We start from the raw sequence: 20,774 nt of genomic DNA, 5'->3' as shown, positions 1-20,774 counted from the left end.
TCCGTCAACTGCAGAATTTTAATCTTTTGAATCACCAAACAAAGTTATTACAGACCAAGCTATAACTACCTCAGGTTAGCCTCTTGTTCTAAGTTTATTGAAATTGTCTACATACTTGCAATACAGCAATTTTTAAGGTTTTCTCTAACTAAATTACACTGTCATAAAAATAGATGCATACTCAAAATGATTACAGTATCTTACTTGAACACACAGATGAATTATGCAGCTGTTGTTTTATTTGTTCATTCAGCAAGTAAAGTATTGTGTTAGGGTAGGAATAATTGTGATCATAATTATGATACATCTGCTTCCAATAAAGAAATGCTTTGCTCTGCTCTAAATAATGTGGCAGCCTCCTAGCAGGAGATAGCAAGAACAAAAACATCTAATCATCAGAACTGTTAGAACTGCTGCCTGTTAAAGATATTCAAGGCCTCACACCCTGAACCACAAGATGAAGGAGCACTCTGGTGTAAAAACATCAGCCAGGTCTGAGTGGTGGGGAGAAAAAAAAAAAAAGGTTTGGCAAATCTAAAAATGTGGTGTTCTCTCTCCTAGTTTCTATAGCTGTTTGCAGCTATTCTTGCATTGTGTGGATGTTGTTGTATTCCCTGCATAAAGGCATCACTTAACCAACTTATAACCACTGCTACTGCCCCGACAAATTCAAAATTGGCAGAAATATATCCACTATTGGCACAACAGAGTAATGACAGTGATATTGTTGACCACGATGATGACGTTATGACTTCTCTTCCAGACCTGTTCTCTGATCCAGAAGATTACAAGTAATTAGTGCGATATTTTCCTCCGAGTGTAATCCGAAAGGGTGATCTATTAGATGATTTAAGGATTTTAGCAAATGTAGGATAAACAGGAGGATAATGTAGAAATAATTGTAAACAGTATTAAGTAACTGCTTCTGACTGCAATGAAGAAATGCTTTGTTCTGCTCCAATTCAGTTACCGCTCTGCCTGCAATGAAGAATGCTTTGCTCTGCTCTAGAAAATGTGGTAGCAAATGTAGGATGAACAGGGGGGAAATGTAGGAAGAATTGTGATCATAATTATCATACATCTGCTTCTAATAAAGAAATGCTTTGCTCTGCTCTAGATAACGTGGCAGCCTCCTAGCAGGAGATAGCAAGAACAAAAACATCTAATCATCAGAACTGTTAGAACTGCTGCCTGTTAAAGAAATAATGACAACACATGTATTGAGCAATCTTCCACACATGCACACGCATATGAACAAACATGTACACTTTGTTTCAAACTGTTTTGCTTGTCGTCTCCTTTTTGTAACATCCATGTAAATAAGGGGCGTCTTAAAACTAAATAGAGGTGCTGAGGAGAAGATAATCAGAGAGTGCAGTGGTTAATTGTACGAGACAGTTCCTCTCCTCTCTCCTCGCAAAACTTGAACTGGTGTCTTTGCTTCCTTTTTTGTCCTGTTTAATGAATGTCTGATTGGTGAACCTGACATTTACTTGGTCCTTCGAGGCGGATCTCAAGATACCCGAGGTTTCCAGGGGTTGAGTTGACGTCCAGGCAAAGACCGTGGCCACGGCACTTGAGACCCTTTCCGGGACTAGGCCTCGACTTTGCATCTGGAGGCTGAGGGTTGGCGAGAAGCCGAAGGAAGTAAAGGCATCTCTGGTGAGTAGGAAACTCCCACACTCATGAGGAATGAGTGAATGCACGTCTGGGTGACTGCGGCAGAAACAAACCTCGAGAATACTAGTCCCTATCGAGTAGACTAATTAGTCTATAAAACTGAGAAAAGGGCAAGGTGTGTCCTGTACGTGAGCTCCGTGAAACGTGTGCATGTGTAAAAGTGTGAGTGGAGGTTCGCTACCTCATTTGAGCAGGAAATTGACAACTATTTGAGGATGCAGAGGTAAGAATTCTCCGCCACTTGTGGTCGAAGCTTGAGAATTACCTCAAACAGAAAGTCATTGTTACCCTGTTCAGAGGGAAGTCAGTATAGTCACCCTAGGTGAACCACTGACTCCAACAGGGGAAAAACAAATTGCAAAATAGTTGATAAATAGCAAAATAGTTGAAACAGAACATCTGAAAAAAAAAAATAACAATGATGTGTCAGGACTAGAAGTTTGTAGAAAGCAGATGTCATAATAAAATAAAACAACTTAATTTGTGGATAACACAATATGACTTTGCTGGCCAGCTCAACATAAACATAAAAATATATATATATAGTTAACCTGCAGGATAAAATAAGCGAAACACACACACAAAAAAAAACAAAAAACAGAACAACAACAACAAAAAAAAAAAAAAGCTGGACTCAAGGTGATGTGAAAACGGCCATAAAAGGTATCACATCTCATAAAGCTGATGGAAAATAATTTGTCCAAGGAACGCCGGACTTGAGAAAATCTTACCACCTAAATGGTGTGGAAGTACAATAAATTTGGATGTCAGCAAAGTACTTTCTCACAGCAGCAGGAAGTTTGAGGGTTAATATCGCGCACCTCTGCTAGATTTAGAAAAAAAGCAAATTGTTCTGCCATTGGAAGAGCAAAATAAAATAACGAACCATTTGAAGAATATAGAATTGGAACAACTGCATGTTTTAAAGCAAACAGTGGCATTCCTGAAGATCACACTCCAGGGCGTGTATCAAGGGCAATTAAAAAATGCTCTTCATGCAAATTCAAATAATCCTACAAAACAATGGATTGAAAAACATTGGGTTGACAAACCGACTGGCAGCCTGTAACATTACGTTAACCAAGCACTACATGCAGAAAGAGTGCTACAAAATAAGAAAAAGAAAGTTGACACCTTTCTGACAGAGGAAGGAGAAATTTATGGAGCTTTATGAGAAACATTTAATAATTGTGGCCACAGATGAGGAAGAGATCAGCCATCTCCCTATCAAAAATGTCACAACTAATGCTGCCAAAATGCAACTTTTTAATTTGCCCCGTACGTTTGTTGGGAAGAGATGGCTTGCTGAAACTAGGACTGGGCTTAATTCCCTCTCTGACAGGAAAAATAGAAGTAAAAAGAAAAAAAGGAATTACTGGGAGGACAGTTAAATATTTTACAAAATAGGAATCCAGCACTCTATTATTACACCTTAGATATTCCAAACAAACCTCCCACAAGAACAGAAGATTTCTTGCTGCAAACAGTTCAAGACGTGATTGAACAACCACAAAATGACGTAGGAAGAGACTCATTGCACGTGACTATGTAGTATAAGATACTGTAAACTTATAACAGCCCACACCAGACAAAATCATGATTATCTGTACTCAGATGGTAAATCAGTCATGGTGGCAGGAACAAGACTGACTGACAAACTAAATGCTCTACACAAGGAATGGACACCAGCACACACGTCATTACAACGGGAGTGGAAGAGTTTGGGACAATTTGTTTTGGTAGTACGAAATGTTCCCGATTGGACAGAAAAAGAACCAGAGTTGGATTGGGACGACTAAACTGTACAGACTATATCTTATTGGACAGTCTTAAACAATCTGAGACCAGATACTGCTGTATTCACGGTGGGATCACAATCTACACAGACAATACTGGAAAAATAGAGGAATAGCGACAACTACAGGGAACACAGTGACACATGCAGAGCAACTACAAAATTTGCTCATAGCAGTTCAATTACCAAAAGAAATAGCCATATGTAAATGTGCAGTACACACATCAAATACAGACAAAGAATCATAAGGAAATTGATTTACAGATAAAACAGCAAAAGAAGCAGCAGCCAAAACCTTTATGGGATTAGCTGACCATGTAACAAATGAAGACATACTTTGAGATGATGTGTTAAACAAAATGCAACAACAGAGCTTACCAGCAGAACTAAAAATGTGGAAAAAAATAAGGTACTACATGACAAAATGGGAATTATGTCAGCACAGATACAAAAAAAAAAAAAAAATTCTACCAAAAACATTTTTTAAGTGGGCGGCAATCTTGAGCCATGGGAAGTCTCAGGTCTCAACAGCGGGAATGGTAGCCCTGGTACAAAGGCATTACATGATCCATGGATTTAACTTGTGTGCAAAAAACTTTTTTTGTAGGGCTTGTTTGATCTGTGTACGACATAATCCACAAGGGAATGTGCATCCAAAATGTGGTCAGTTTCCTCAAGCTACACATCCGTTCATCCTTCCATCCATTTTCTTAGCCGCTTATCCTCACAATGATCGCGGGGAGGGCTGGAGCCTATCCCAGCTGTCAAGGGGCAGGAGGCAAGGTACACCCTGACCTGGCTTCCAGCCAATTGCAGGTGACATGGAGACAAACAGCCGCACTCACAATCACACGTAGGGGCAATTTGGACACAATGATAGATTTAGTCTAACTATACACACATTACAAGCACGTAAGGGTCACATTCCATTCAAAACACTGTTTGGGAGACCATAGAAATTACCAATATTTTCCACACAATGAGAGATAGATGAATGATGAAGGAAAAAAAAAACAAAACAAAAAAAAAAACACGTGGGTCCCTTTCAGGAGTTATTAACAACCCCAAACAGCTTAAAAAATGCAAAAAGGGGTACTTGAGTTCATTTGTTGATTGTAGTAAAGTTATTGCTTTTGAAACCATAGTTAACACAAAACTAATTTGTTTTTATTGGCCACTTGTAAGATACCTGTTCTTATTCCCACTGCCAAGGTCGCTGGAGTCTGGTTCCACATGGGAGTGAGACTGCTGTCATAATGGTGACTAAACAGTTAAATTTTGCTGTTGGGTGTTGGATGAAAACTCTACCCGTTATTTTAATTTTTCTGTTCGAGTGGTACCTGTAGGAACCACTCAAGGTCCCACCCCAAAAAAATAAATTAAATTAAATAAAAACAAAACAAATTGGATAACTACATACAAAAAACGTGTCCAAAAGATTGTGTTGTTTGCACAGATCCAGAGATAATACCAATGCTATTAATTGATAACGAATGCAAAAAAAAAAAAAGTTGGGGGATTCTGTGTATCCATTCACTTCTTTTGAAAAACAAAAAAAACTGTTTTCTAATGGCGTGTCACATGCATCAATTTGATAGAACTAGAAACAAATTAGGAATTTTATCAGCAATGATGTGTAAAGCCATTTTTGTGCCATTGTCATGGTGGTGCGGCAGTAACTGTCTTTTTTATTTTTTTACGCCGGATGCCTTTCCTGACGCAACCCTTCTGCGTTTATTCAGAGAGAGAGAGCTGGAGCCAATCCCAGCTAACTTCGGGCAGCGGCAGACTACATCCCGAACTGGTCGCCAGCCAGTCGCAGTGCAGATATCGACACCATCACTGAGCGGGAATCGATCCCATGCTGCCTTTACTCGAAATGTCCCTCTGAGGGAAACCCGAACTACAATGTGGCCCGAGAAATGAGAAATGAGTTTGACATCCCTGCACTACACCATCACAAAAAAAATGGAACAAGTTACTGTGCTTTAATAACCTTATTACTGCTATTTGTCTATTCATCCTATGTCTGTTTATGAATTAACATCTACTGTATATGCAGTTTTACCCGAACACTGGCAGACTGAGCAAGACCTGAATGACGTGGACAAAATGGCAGAAAGAAACACATGGATACACCTTACACACTGTAAAAAGGTCATCTCAGCTTAGTCACTCAAGGGGAAAGGTGAGCAAAGTCCAGCATACGGTGGGTGCAGATTTATAGTATCTGAAAATACCTGAAGGCTGGTGAAGATTTAAAAGACACTTCAGTCATTTAGGGGTGACTTGGTCGACATGACTTCAAAATGGCTAAATAATATGATAGCATATTGGGCTGCAACATTGACAGCCATAATATTTTTGTTCATATGCTACTTTTGGACACATGTAAAGCTGACAAAAATACCGAACAACAGAACCAATAATTATACTCAGTCAACTATGCCTACCACACATAAGATAAAGAGGCGCAACCTCATTTCAAATAACATTGGTAAACAACTATGCGGGAGTCACTGAGGCATGAGAGGAGGACTCCATGTGTGCCTCCCAGTGAATCAGTTCAGCACTTTTTCAATTCCTTGGCAGAGTTTAATTGCTGGGGATTCCATCTTTGGGCTTACGCTAAATGAAACCCCCACTTTCTTCTCACCATTTGCCAATTGAATGCTACCTTAAATCCGAATGCCATACAAAAGAGTATGTATACTATGGAGGGAGTATTTTAACTGAAAAAGCCTGAGGAACATTTTTTCATTATTATGATTATCTTTTTTACAAATAGGAAACAAAACTGGTTGTTATTAATGTAGAATGCAGCTAACAAAGTAAACTATAGTTACATCACATGCATGGGCCCTGGGCTACTAATGCGTGTCATTCCAACAGAAATCCCAACACATTGTACCCTGGAGGTAATGACTAAAAAAAACTCCTAACACCACTTGTCAGAAATGGAAAAGTGTTTATCCAACAACTAAGGGAGTAAATGATAAACTGATATTTTCTAATGTTGCATTGGCTAATTGTTCCTGTGTTAGCTTTACAGGGACAGATTTTAAGGTGGGAAGTCTCAACAAAACATGATGTCATGATATCAAATCTGCAAACTGCCCCACTGCTCCCATGCAGCGATTTGTTGTGGTGGTGTGTTGGTCAAAAGTTGTATGACACTAATAAATGCAGCAGGAACGTGTATACTGGTATCACTGCTCTTATCTGTGACTGTGTTTCCATCCAAAGCAGAGGATATACAATTGCCGCATCCATCTTTGGACCTCCCCTTGGGTTCTCCCGAAGGCGAAGGTCCTCTTGGAAAGATGGAGATCTGACATACATTGATGCAAATGGCATCCCAACGGCATACCAGATGAGTATAAGTTGATTAACGAGATTGCTGCAGGATGGGAATCCATCTTGTTGTGGATAACTCTCAATAAAAACGTTGACAGAATCAACTACATATATTACAATGTACAGAAACTAGGTAATTATACGGAAGTAGGCTTTATTGCCATGAGGGAACAACCAGCTGCAACCTCACTCATGACGTTCCAGTGCCGCATAGCGGTCGACATGCTCCTGGCCGAAAAGGGTGGCGACTGCTCAATGTACAGTGACCAGTGTTGTTTATTCCAAATATCACAGCACCTGATGGGTCACGCAGAAGGGCCATTCAAGGCCTCCAAACCCTGAACTCTGTTGTAAACACATCAGCCAGGTCTGAGTGGTGGGGAGAAAAAAAAAAAGTTTGGCAAATCTAAAAATTTGGTGTTCTCTGTCCTAGTTTCTATAGCTGTTTGCAGCTATTCTTGCATTGTGTGGATGTTGTTGTATTCCCTGCATAAAGGCATCACAACCAACGTATAACCAATGCTATTGCCCTGACAAATTCAAAATTGGAAGAAATATATCCACTATTGGCACAACAGAGTAATGACAGTGATATTGTTGACCACGATGATGACGTTATGACTTCTCTTCCAGACCTGTTCTCTGATCCAGAAGATTACAAGTAATTAGTGCGATATTTTCCTCTGAGTATAAGCCGAAAGGGTGATCTATTAGATGATGTAAGGATTTGAGCAAATGTAGGATAAACAGGAGGATAATGTAGAAATAATTGTAAATAATATTAAGTAACTGCTTCTGACTGCAATGAAGAAATGCTTTGTTCTGCTCCAATTCAGTTAATGCTCTGCCTGCAATGAAGAATGCTTTGCTCTGCTCTAGAAAATGTGGTAGCAAATGTAGGATGAACAGGGGGGAAATGTAGGAAGAATTGTGATCATAATTATCATACATCTGCTTCTAATAAAGAAATGCTTTGCTCTGCTCTAGATAACGTGGCAGCCTCCTAGCAGGAGATAGCAAGAACAAAAACATCTAATCATCAGAACTGTTAGAACTGCTGCCTGTTAAAGAAATGACCACACATGTATTAAGCAATCTTCCACACATGCACACGCACATGAACAAACACGTACACCTTGTTTCAAACTGTTTTGCTTGTCGTCTCCTTTTTGTAACATCCATGTAAATAAGGGACGTCTTAAAACTAAATAAATAGAGGTGCTGAGGAGAAGATAATCAGAGAGTGCAGTGGTGAATTGTACGAATTCTCCTCGTGAGACTTGAACTGGTGTCTTTGCTTCCTTTTTTTTCCTGTTTAATGAATGTCTGATTGGTGAACCTGACAGTTAGAAAGTTACTATTTGACAAAAATCACATGGGAAAATTTATATAGATATGTGCACTTATCACCAGCCTCCATGTTTTTATCAACACCACTGCTCGACCTCTTCCCAAAGAACAATAATCATGTAAAATAATTTCATGAAAGTATATATACTTATGAAAATCAGTAAACATTAAACGTAACAATAACAGTTTGATGACTTGCTTCTAAAAGAAAGTCCAGATAATGAGAACTAAAAGAATGTTACAGTGTACACTAGAACTGCACAATTTAATTTTATTCATTAAAGTGATTTTGGCTGCCACAATTAAATGAGCCTGATCGTGGGGTATTTTTTTTTACATTTAAAATGCGGGCACTGCCACATATGAAAAGTGCTTCAATTGTAGCAGTGCCCACAACCAAGGTAGCCAGCCACCAGGGGGATGGTTAAAGCATTGTTAAAGGTCAACTGACACGTAAAGCATAATTTTTAGTATGTTTTTGATTTTAAAAAAAGTCAGCCAGAATGGACCCATCCATTTTTTTTTTTTTTAACCAAATGTCAGGATGTTGCCGTATATGGATTTTTGCATCTCCCGGCATGAAAAACGTCTTGAGGCATTTGTGTTGGAGATGAACCACGAAGTAACATTTTTTTTCCAGTAGCGGAGTCGAGTGCTTATATTGGTTTATACCTATTGTACCGGCGAAAAATTACTTATTTTTTTCATCGTGTTAGCCAAAATGCCACGCCAGCCATCGTATTGCTGGATTTTGCTCGAACACTCGGGAGGATGGATTCGCTCTTCACACCTTTCTAAAACACCCAGTTTGTCGTGAAAAATAGATTGCACAGGTGCAAAGGACGAGAGCTTTGTAGGTTCTAAAAGACAAGTAGGTGTGTATAGAGCTATTTAAAAAAATAATAGTTGTGGGGGACTAATTTATCTCACAGTTTATAGCATATGTTACGTGTGAATTTAGAATAAATCTCCTTGGTCAAACCGGAAACATATAACAAAGCACTTGTATTGCGATTAATTTAATCACACACACAGACACACACACACACACAAAATAGAATACAACACAAAACAATAAAGTAGAAGTACAAAGACAGTTTAGTAACGTGTAACACGAGCTAACTAGCTAACTATATGTACAGTCACTAATCTCGAACAACTTCTCCGAAAGCAGCAATAATAAAACGTTCCATCCGCGTCTGACTACATAATCTTTCTTTCAGAACGTAACAAAAGATTTGCGTTATATCGGTAGTGTCTGTGTACTTTTCCGATAGCAGCAGGATGAATAAAAAGCTCCGTTGGCATCCGGCAACGTAATCCTTCTCTCAGAACATAGCAAAAGATATGCGTCGTATCGGTAGTATCCGTGTACTTGGCCGATAGCAGCAGGTTGAATAAAAAGATCCGTCCGTGTCCGATGATGTAATCCTTCTCTAAAGATAGTCGTCATATCGCTGGTCACCGCAGTTATCCACCGTTTCACCCGACGCGGAGGTGGGTTGGGCTGGGGGGCTGGCTGGCCCGTGCTATCACACCACTGGTGGGGAGGAGAAAAGAGCCCTCCACCACCAACCCACCCCCGCCCCCACAAGTGTCTGGGCACCCCTGAAGTAGCTACTTCACCCGGCATTGGTCATCCTGAGTACGCTACATACACAAGCCATTTTGAATATTTGGTCGGGTTCCTTGTCCTCCTTGTCCATCTGTTGGGGAGTCTGTTGTCAGTTAGAAGTGATCTGCATATCGTCTAATATGGGTCAAAATGATAAGGTATATGGCCCCAGTCACTTCACTTGTTTCTGAGATATTCTCTTCTTCAAAAAAGAGCTTCAGTCTCAGAAGGGGCTTCAGAAAAATCTGAAAATCTGCCATAGCGGGTGGCACAGCGTCTTCTCAATGGCGACTGTCCCAGTGTGACAGCTGCAAATGACGTTGCAGGCAATATGGCTGCCACTGAGATGTCAAGTGAGACTTTCGCAACTTTGAATGACACGCTCTCCGCTCATTTTTTTTCGTATAGACATTGAAGTAAATATTATATGTAGTTTTTAAAACAACATCTATTTTAAAATGTATATATGGATGTCAGTTGAGCTTTAAAGAGCCACTGTCATGAAATGGATGATTTTTAGTATGTTATTAATGAAAAAACGGCAGCCAATATGGGCCCCCGCGTTTTTTACCACAAAACAGGGTTTTGACCTATATGGCTTTTTGTAGCTCACGCCATGAAAATCCTCTCGAGGGGTTTGTTTTAAGAAGGAGCAGGAAGGACAGAAGCGCCCCCAAGTGGACTTGTTTTTTTCTATTAGTTTTACCTGGGGGAAAGTAGCTCATTGTTCCTTCTTGTTAGCTAAAATGCCAGCTCGTTGCATTGCTGGACATTGCTTGAACGCTCGGGAGGATGGATTTACCCTTGATAAGTTTGCAAGAGACCCGGTGTGTCGTGAAAAATTTATTGCACAGGTGCAGAGGACGAGAGATTCGTGGGTTCCAAATGATAGGTAGGTGTGTATACAACTACTAAAAAAAAAAGTTTCTCATATAACAAACAAAGGTTCCGCGTACGTATGACAGGCGTGCTAAATGTGTTGATGTGAGTGTCGGACGGCGTCAGGCTCACCGGCGAAGGCTGCTGCGTCGCCTCGCCAGCGAAGGAAGAATTCTGCGGACAATGCCGCACTCAGCCCCATGCGACGGCAACACCGTAAAGCACCCCGGCTCGACGGTGTTGTTCATCGCGGTCGTCAGCGGCTATGAGCAATGCCCTAAAGCAGCCCGGCTCAACGGTGTTGTTCATTGCGGTCGGCAGCGGCTATAAGCAATGCCCTAAAGCAGCCCGGCTCGGCTCCGTGATAAGCACACCGGCGCCGAAAATGAGCCGCACTGGCCGAGGCGCTGCGTCAGCCGGTCACGGCTTCGACGAAGGCTGCGGGTCGGGCTCACAGACGGCGGGTGCTCTGAAGACCGCTGTCACAATTTAGCCCTCAGCCGCGTGTGACGACAACGTAGTAAAGCGCCCTGGCTCGACGGTGTTGTTCATCGCGTACTGCGTCGGCTATGAACAACGTCCTAAAGCACCCTGGCTCAGCTCCGTGATAAGCTAATTCGGCCCCGAAAATGAGCCACACTGGCCGGCATCGATGAGCCGCGATGGCTCATCTCTGCCACGGGAGTGGATCGGACGGGGAGGCGGTTTGGTCGTGATCACTTATCATCTGAATATGGCTCGAAACAATAGGGTAATATTGCCCGGTCTCTTTACTCGGTTGTGAGATGCTGTGAGATCAGAAGGGGCGTGCTTGTCTCCCATAGTAGGGTGCAGCGCCTGTTTTCATTGTCGAATGTCCGGGTGACGTCACGGACAGAGGATGCAGCAATATGGCGACCACTTGGATGTCGTAGAATGACACTTCTGCAACTTTGCGCATGGATGACACGCTCTCCGCTCATATTTTTTTTTTTTGTATAGACATTGAAGTGAAAAATGTTATATGTATTTTTCATTACAATATATATTTTAGAATGTTTATAGGGATGACACTTGACCTTTAAGGTTTCATTTGGCTCGAGAACCACCTCAGGTGTTAACTTCAAAATTAAAGTCTAAAATTGCATTGATGCCCAATGTAGTAATATAAGAATCTTTTCTTTTGAAGTCGGCCGTCTCAATTAATCAACAAAGAGGTGGCTGTCGTAGTAAGACACAACTTACAATCGCCGTAGCGGATGCCTTAACTTCAACTTTTCGGTTGGACTGAATGCAATGAAAAAACAAAGGAAGTAAAGAGAGTGGGAAATCACAACTGCTTCGTTCTTTGCAGTTTGTGACCGAACAAGACTGATGAATGGAGAACAATGGAGAAGTACCACCATTGACAAGTCACTATGCTAACGATGGGAATTTTCAAATGAAAAATTTGTGTTTGCAGCCCAATGATATTGCCTTATATTTTTTTTTTATTTGCTTTCATTAAGGTGAAATACATGATTGCCCTTTGTAATAGGATAGTTATTCAGTTGTCAAGTAAAATTTTTGCATAAATTTAATTGATTTAATTACCTATAAATTATTCTTGTTTAAAGATTTTTTGAACTGACAATTGTTACATTGTTTGTTGCAAGGTAAGTGCAATAAAAACAATTTTTTTCCCCAACATGCGGAATAACTGAGATTAATGATTGTGATTACAATATTGATCAAAACAATCAAATAATATTTTGCCCATAATCATGTAACCCTACCGTACACTAATCTTACCCGAATCTGAAAGAGTTTCTGCTCCTCTAAAACTCTGAGATAGAGAGTTCAGCACTTGATCTGCTTTTTGGATCAGTGACTCCAGCCGATTATCTGACAAAAAAAATTCCCCCCATCAGAACATAAACAGGGGCCAACACAGTGTCTCCTTTAAACTTCACTAAGGCACATTCTAATATTTACCTTTTGAAAGAAATTCTGAGAAGTCTGAGCTCTTTCTGTCTGAGGCAATCAGAGATATCTGTTCAGCAAAGTGGAGTGTCAGGTCTTTCAGATTCTGTTGGGTGTCAACCTGATTTTTCAAAAAAAAAAAAAAAAACATAGACACCTGACCCATTTGCATTTTTTGTTTAATTTCTGAAACTCTAACCTTGATTTAAAATTATTTTCTTTTCAGATTTCTTAAACTGATCACACATGGAAAGTGGCCCAAAATAGTAGAAATAATTCCTGTCATTGCCGATACACAAACATGACTTAAAACCCTGAGCATTCAGAGAAAATTCATTCTTGAATAGTTATAAATTGATCAAGAAAAGGCATTTTCATCTTATACCTGATTAGGTGCCATGCCAGCATCATTTTTTGTGTCTACTAAAGATGGTGGTCTGCTTCTTGGTCCCTCTGATGGGACAACACCTTCAGTAGAAAAGAACAAAAAGCTAACAAAAACAACAAACTTAGAAATACTTTTAGTTTGTTTGTTAGTTTTAGTTAATAGACTACGAACTAATTAATAGTCACTGTACAACTAATATTGTATCCTGGAGAGAAAAGCCCCTACTGAAACCCGTCACCTTTTCGCGGTGGAAGGGTTTGTGTGTCCCAATAATCCTAGGAGATAAGTTGTCGGTGCGCCTCACACCCCTGCTAGGGTCACCCATGACAAACAGATCCTAGGTGAAGGATCAGACAAAAAGCGACAACAAGACCCCTATGATGACATAGCCTGGAAGTGGAGCTCGAAGCCAATGTGTAATTCCAGCCTACACGGATGGGGTCCAGCTGGGGATAGCCCAAAAGGGTAACCTGGGTACCCCTTCATATGGGCTCACCACCTGTAGGAGGGGCCATAAGGCTCGGGTGGAGTGCAAGCTGGGCGATGGCCGAAGGCAGGGATCTTGGCGATCCAGTCCCCCTCTACAGAAACTGGCTCTAGGGACGTGGAACCTCACCTCTCTGGCAGCAAAGGAGTTTGAGCTGTTATGTGAGGTCAAGAGGTTCCGACTAGATGTCGTCGGACTGACTTCCACACACCGCTTGGGCTCTTTTACCAGTACCTCCGGAGAGGTCTTGGACTCTATTCCACTCTGGAGTTGCGCACAGTGAAAGGCGTCGAGCAGGTGTGGGTATACTTATTGCCTGGCTCGGCGCCTCTAAGTTTGGGTTAAACCGATGGACAAGAGGGTACCCTCCCTTTGCCTTCAAGTGAGGGGACGGGTCCTGACTGTGGTTTGCGCCTATGCATTAAACAGCAATACCCACCCTTTTTGCAGTCCTGAGAGAGAATGCAAGAAAGCGCTCCTGCTGGGGACTCCATTGTTGTGCTTCAATGCTCACGTGAGAAATGACAGTGAGACCTGCAACGGGGTGATTGGGAGAAACAGTCCCCCACCAATCAGAACCTAACCAGTGTTGTGGTGTGGGACTTTTGTACTCAGCACGGATTGTCCATAACGAACACCATGTTCAAGTATAAGGGTGTCTACACATGCACTTGGCACCAGGACAACTGAGGTCGCAAATCGATGATCGACTTTGTGCTTGTGTCACCGGACTTGGGGCTGCATGTCTTGCACAGTCGAGTGAAGAGAGGAGCGGAGCTGTAAACTCATCACCACCTGGTGGTGGGGAAAAGGCCGGTCCGGCCTGGCAGGCCCAAAAGTATTGTGAGGGTCTGGTGGAAAGAGATGACAGAATCCCGTTAGGAGGAGTTTACACTCCCACTTTCAATAGAACTTTGCTCATGTTCTGGTGAAGGCACGGGACATTGAGTCTGAGTGAAAGATGTTCTGCACCTCCATTGCTGAGGCGGCAGACAGGAGATGTGACCGTACGGTGGTCGGTGACTGTTAAGGGGGGAATCCCTGAACACATTGGTGGACACCAACAGTGAGGAATGCCATCAAGCTGAAGAATGGGTTCTATTGGGCCTTTTTGGCCTGTGGGACTCCCAAGGCAGCTGATGGGTATGAGTTGGCAAAGCGGAATGCTCAAAAACTCAGACATGGAAAGAGTTTGGTGAGGCCATGGAGAAAGACTTTCAGATGGCTTTGAAGAAATTTTGATTCATATCGAGAGTCTCGGGAAGGGGAAGCAGTACACCATCAACGCTGTGTATAGTGAGGATGGAGCGCTAGTGACCTCGACTCAGGACATTGATAATCCGTGGGGAGATCTCAATTCCACCAACAAACCTTCTCATCAGGAAGAAGAATCTGAGTTCTCTGAGGCAGGCTTTCCAGGGTTGAGGTCACCAAGGTGGCTAAAAAGCTTCTTGGTGACAGGGCCGGGGGTCGTTGATATTCACCTGGAGTTACTAAAGGCACTGGACGTTGTGGGGCTGTCCTCGTTTACACGCCTTTGCAACATCGTACGGACGACAGGTACAGTGCTTCTGGATTGGGAGACTGGGGTGGTGGTCCCCCTTTTTAAGAAGGGGAACCAGGGGGTGTGTTCCAAGTACAGGGGCATCACACTCCTCATCCTCCACGGTAAGGACTTTTCAGGGGTGATGGAGAGGAGGGTCTGTCAGGAAGTCGAAGCCCAGATTCAGAAGGAGCAGTGTGGTTTTGGTCCTGGCCGTGGAACAGTGGACCACACTACACCCTCAGCAGGGTCCTCAAGGGTGCATAGGAGTTTGCCCAACCAGTCAACATGTGTTTTGTAGACTTGGAGAAGCCGTTTGACCATGTCCCTTGTGAAGTCAGGAGTATAGGGTATCAAAACCCCTGACACAGACTGTTCGATCACTGTACAACCTGTGTCAGAGTTTGGTCCGCATTGCTGGCAATAAGTCTGACTCGTTTCAGTGAGGGTTGGACTCCACTAACGCTACCATCATCTGCTTTTTCCAGATGATGTGGTTCTGTTGGCTTCATATATTTGTGATCTCCAACTCTGACTGGAGCAGTTCGCAGCGGAGTGTAAAGTGGCTGGGAGGAGAATCAGCACCTCCAAATCTGAGACCATGGTCCTGATACAGAAAAAGGAGGTATGCCTTCTCTATGTTGGGATGAGATTCTGCCCCAAGTGGAGGAGTTCAAGTATGTTGGGGTCTCCTTCACAACTGAGAGAAGAAGGGAACGCGGGATCGAAAGGCGGATCGGTGCACCGTCTTCAGTGATATAGATTTTGCATTGGTCCGTTGTGGTAAAGAAGGAGCTAAGTTGAAAGGTGAATCTCTCATTTACCAGTCGATTTATGCACCTATTCTCACCAATGGTCACGAGCTCCCGGATACAAGTAGCCGGAATGAGTTTCCGCCGCAGGGTGTCCGGGCTCCCCGTTATATATAAGGTGAGAAACTTGGTCATCTGGGAGGAGCTCAGAGTAGAGCCCCTGCTCCTCCGCTAGAGGAGCCAGATGGCTGCACAATCTGATTCAGATGACTCCCAGATGTCTCTCTGGTGAGGTGTTCCGGGCATGTCACCTTGGTATGAGAAGCAGGGGACAACCCAGGAAATGCTGGACAGACGTTGACTCCCGGCTGGCCTGGGAACACCTCAGGATCCCCTCGGAAGAGCTGGATGAGATGGCAAGGTAAAGGGAAGTTGGGCGTCCCTGCTCACGCTACTGCCTTCGCAACCTGACCCCCAATAAGCGGTAAAAGATGGATGGATGTATGGATGGATGGATGGATGGATGGATGGATGGATGGATGGATGGATGGATGGGTGGGTGGGTGGGTGGGTGGGTGGATGGATGGATGGATGGATGGATGAGAAAAGCATTCTGGCACAAAAAGTAGACAACTGAAATGTTCTGGATTTTTAGTTGCAGGAATGTAAAGGAGGCTAGTGCTGAATCAACATTAAGGGATGATGAGCATTTATACCAACTTCTCAAAGCACAAAAGTAACTGGAAAGTTCTATTAAGCCAGGTCATACCCCAAAAAAAAAAAAAAGAATGAAAAAAAGGTTTGAATTATAGAGAGTGAATGATGCTGTACCAAGCCTGTCAGAGAAGTAGACCTCTGGTGGGGGTAATGGCTCACAGTCTTGGATCCAGGCAGACACATTACTGATTCCAGTGTGCCCCATGTCTGCCTTGTTCCTAGTGACCCTGCGTGGTAAATAGGGCAATGAAGACGGGCCACAGACGGGAGGAACGGGCAATACCTGCTCTGACCTCACTGCTCTGTGTGCACACTAACAGATGAAGATGAGCTCAAGTCAGAGTATGGTCGCAAAATAGATGATGACTCAAAGATAACAGTGAATAGTAATTACTGTTAAGCATCTGACAAAGGGGACATCTTGTTTCAAAGTGGAAACTTCAGGATCTTGATTACACCTAGTGGATAACAAAGATCCATGACCATCCCAAATGATACACATAATGTAAAAAGGGTGAGAGCTTAACCTGGATTGGCTGCAGTTCCTGCTTAAATTTAAGTGGGATATGTTATTCCTTTCAGTGCACCTTGGCTTGGATGAAGGTAGAGACTTAGACAGGCAACCTGAACATACAAACAAACAAGAGGAACACAATAATGTTGGACTTCTAAATAATACTCCTAACCCTAATAGAATTACTGTGGTCACAGTCAATAATTTAGGTTGGTGTTCCAGAAAAACAAGAGTTGTTTTCGCAACGTTTATATTTAAAAACCTTGGATAAAGGCAGTTGTGTGGGTGACAGGCATGGAACCATCACGGGGGATGGACAGCAGTTCATCAGTTGTCATTGAATGTCTGTCATAGTTATCACGGTGACGGAGGGAACTGACAGGGAGGGTCAGGAAATCCAACTCGCTGTCAGTTAAACATTCCTTGAGAGCTGCAAGCAGAAACGCAACACGTTATTGGCCAGAAATATCAGTCCAGTGATTTATTTTCAATCCTGTCGTTGCTCAGTTAGGGTTGCAGATGAGCTGGAGCCTATCCCTGCTGACTTTGGGCGAGAAGAGATACAGCCTGGACTGATACACAGTCAATAGTACAGCAAAAATTGATACTGTCAACAACAATTCACATTAAGATTCACACCTATGGGCAATTTAGAGTCTTCAGTGAACCTGACATGCATTTTATGGAATGTGTGGGGAAAGTTGGGGTGCCTGGAGAAAGCCAACGTAAGCATGGTAAGAACAACAACAACAACAACACAGGAAGGCCTGAGACAGAGTTAGGGCACCGTGCTGCCGCCTCCATATCAAATTACACTATAGTTTACTTTTAATCATGACGCAAATATTCAAAGTACTCAATTTCACTAAATCACATATTGGATCCATTTACTGTAGGTAACAGAAAAACTGTATATCAGTGGTCCCCAAACTTTTTTTCACCACAGACCAGTTTCAAGTAGGCATTATTTTTCAAGAACTGTCTGGCAAGGTGACCACTGCTGAGTATCACTGACTAAATGCACATTAATTAAATTACCGTCATTCACATTTCCCAGTCAATTCCATATTTTGCAAGCAACGTGTACACACTCAAAAGGAATTTGGTTTCTAATCGAATAGTCCAGGTGTTATTTTTTGGTATAGTCATCATGTAGACTCTAGACATGGAGTTGTGTTGGCCAGTTTGACTTTGTTTTAGTGACGTACAGTGCCGTGAAAAGGTATTCGCCCACATCCTGATTTATTTTTTTTTCCCCCACATACAGTGTTGTGAAAAAGTGTTTGACCCCTCTGATTTGTTTTGGGTTTTTTTGCATATTATCACACACAAAGGTTTCAAATTTTAGTATCACTTAGAGACAACCCAAGGAAATACAAAACAGTTTTCGAATGACAATTCAATTCATTAGGGCACATAAAAATCCCAACCTTTCTGACCCTCTCGAAAAAACTAGTTGCTTAACCTAATCCACAGCAGAATTAATTGTTCCATCAATCACAGCAGGTTGTCCTGGTCCGAAGGTACCAGAGCAGCCTCAGACCATTACACTGCCACCACCATGCTTCACAGTTGGAATAATTTTCTTTTTATCAAATTCGGTTCCATTTTTATGCCAGATGTAACGGGCCACACACCTTCCAAAAAGTCAAATTTATGGACTCTTCAGTACATATAATGTTTCTCCAAAAATCTTGAGGATCATCAAGATGCTTTTGTGGAAAATGTGAGATGAGCCTCTTTGCAGACAAGTGAGTTTTTTGCCTGGGAACTCTCCCATGGATACCATTTTTAGCCAGTGTCTTTCTTATGGGAGAGTCATAAACACTAATCTTAGCTTGAGCCCAATGAGGCCTGCATGTCTTTCGATGTTGTTTTGTGACCTCGTCGAGGAGTCGTCCTTGCACTCGAAGTAATTTTAGTTGGGGGTATACTACTGGGAAGGTTTGCCACTGTTCTCAGTTGTCTGTATTTGTGGATAATGGCTCTAATAGTGGTTCGCTGTAGCCCAAAGCCTTGGAAAAGGCATTGTAACCTGTTCCACACTGATGGATTTTAATCACTTTTTTTTCCTCATTTCTTCTTGAATTTCTTTGGATTGTGGCATGAGGCATTGGTTCTTGAGATCTTATAGCCTCCTTTACGTTCTCTGACAAATTCAACTGAAGTGATTTCTTGAATGAACAAGTATGGTGGTAAGCAGGTTTGGGTGTGGCTTGTGAAATTTAACTCACCTTTCCCAAATTTCTGGTTTGTCACAGTGACCCAGTGGGCAGATGCAAATACCTTTTCACAGCACTATGCCTCGTGTAAGAATCAAGTAGACAACAGATTACCTACCATATTTGTTTCTTCGTGTGCTCATTCTTGGTCTTCTTGGTGTGGACAATGGAATTTGTGGCAGAGGCAGACTCAGGGTTCCTGGTGACTCAGTGTGCAGACCTGTGTCAAAGTCTGCAATGTAGGCATCCAAAGCTGCCGAGGCTGACTCATATATCTTTGGAAATCGAAAATGTATCAATTAATAAATAAACAATAACTAATTCACATTTAGGAGTCCCAAGAATAAGTACCTTCCATAATATATACCTTAATATTTTGAACCATCAATGTTTAAGTCATGAGAGCAATTGGTTTGCTTTTGCAACCCATTGGTTGGAAACCAGTCCAAGCCATACACCGCCTCCCGTCCAAAGTCAGTTGAGATAAATTCTAGCACAAGGATGTCAAAAACTAATTTTTGTCACGGGCCACGGTCTAGTTACAGTTTCTCTCAGGGGGCCATTGCGACTGCAAAACCATTTAAATGGTTTATGGCCTTATATTACTGCATATACAGGGGCTTGAATAAATATTTCACACGACACCATTTCTCTCACTAAATATAGTTCCCAAGGTACTTTTGATGTGAAATTTTCAATTAATGTGACAAGAGGGAAAAGCATTGATGGTATTTATTTTAATACTTTGTACAAAAGCCTTAATTTGCAATGACAGTTTCAAGATCTCTCTCCCATGGAGAAACTATTCGCATGGATTGCTCCACACAAACAGTCTTGAAAGCTTGAAATGGGATTCTTCTTTCACTTCTTTCCAAAGATTTATAATTTCATTCAAGTGAGGTAATGGGCTGGGCCATACTAGGAGGTTTTTTTTCCTCTGAAACCAATTGAGCGTTTCCTTGGCAGTGTGTTTTGGGCCTTTGAATTGGGGAGGTCTTCAAAGGATTCGCCCCATCGATTCACAACGTCCATAATCAAGTCAACAGTGCCTCAACTCCACTATACACAGTGTTGATGGTGCATTGCTTCCTCCTGAGATGCCAGATGGTGGACCAGAATTTCCTCTAAGCTGTCTGGAAATTGTTCTCCATGCTCTCACCAAACTCCTCCTGTGCCCGGGTTTTTGCCTCAGCGACCACAAAAGCTGCATTGAGCTTGGCCACCCAGTACCTATCAGCTGCCCCAGGAGTCCTACCGGCCAAAAAGGCCCAAAGGGACTCCTTTAGTTTGATGGCATCCCTCACCGCTTATGTCCACCAACGATTTGGGGGATTGCTGCCAGGACAGGGAATACGGCTACACCTCCAGTCGACTGCCTCAATATACATAGGTACGGAACACAGTTCACACACACTCAATGTAACCCCTGTCTTCTGAGAAGTGGGTGAAGTTCTGTTCGCGGTGGGAGTTGAAACCCCTTCTGATAGGGGATTCTGACAGGCGTTCCAGTAGACCCTCACAATACATTTGGGCC

The 20,774-nt window shown here is 42.4% G+C and overlaps 1 protein-coding gene across 2 annotated transcripts in view; it reads right to left on the bottom strand.

Annotated features, from left to right (window-relative positions):
- The window catches only part of c17h18orf54 (chromosome 17 C18orf54 homolog), a 35,742-nt gene that overhangs the window by 7,344 nt on the left and 7,624 nt on the right, over positions 1-20,774 (bottom strand). For both annotated transcript variants that reach the window (XR_009792362.1, XM_061802092.1), the window contains exons 3-10: positions 19,359-19,515; positions 17,281-17,448; positions 17,032-17,128; positions 16,899-16,962; positions 16,619-16,817; positions 13,003-13,085; positions 12,630-12,738; positions 12,447-12,539 (exon numbers count right to left, since the gene is read on the bottom strand). Coding sequence is in view for 1 of the 2 variants with exons in the window: in XM_061802092.1 (XP_061658076.1) it covers positions 12,447-12,539; positions 12,630-12,738; positions 13,003-13,085; positions 16,619-16,817; positions 16,899-16,962; positions 17,032-17,128; positions 17,281-17,448; positions 19,359-19,515 (970 nt within the window). In the remaining variant the exon portion in view is untranslated. The remainder of the gene's footprint in view (positions 1-12,446; positions 12,540-12,629; positions 12,739-13,002; positions 13,086-16,618; positions 16,818-16,898; positions 16,963-17,031; positions 17,129-17,280; positions 17,449-19,358; positions 19,516-20,774) is intronic.

This window comes from Syngnathoides biaculeatus, chromosome 17 (assembly GCF_019802595.1).
Source record: "Syngnathoides biaculeatus isolate LvHL_M chromosome 17, ASM1980259v1, whole genome shotgun sequence".
In the NCBI taxonomy this organism is placed as follows: domain Eukaryota; kingdom Metazoa; phylum Chordata; class Actinopteri; order Syngnathiformes; family Syngnathidae; genus Syngnathoides; species Syngnathoides biaculeatus.
This window is presented reverse-complemented; position numbering and strand designations above follow the sequence as displayed.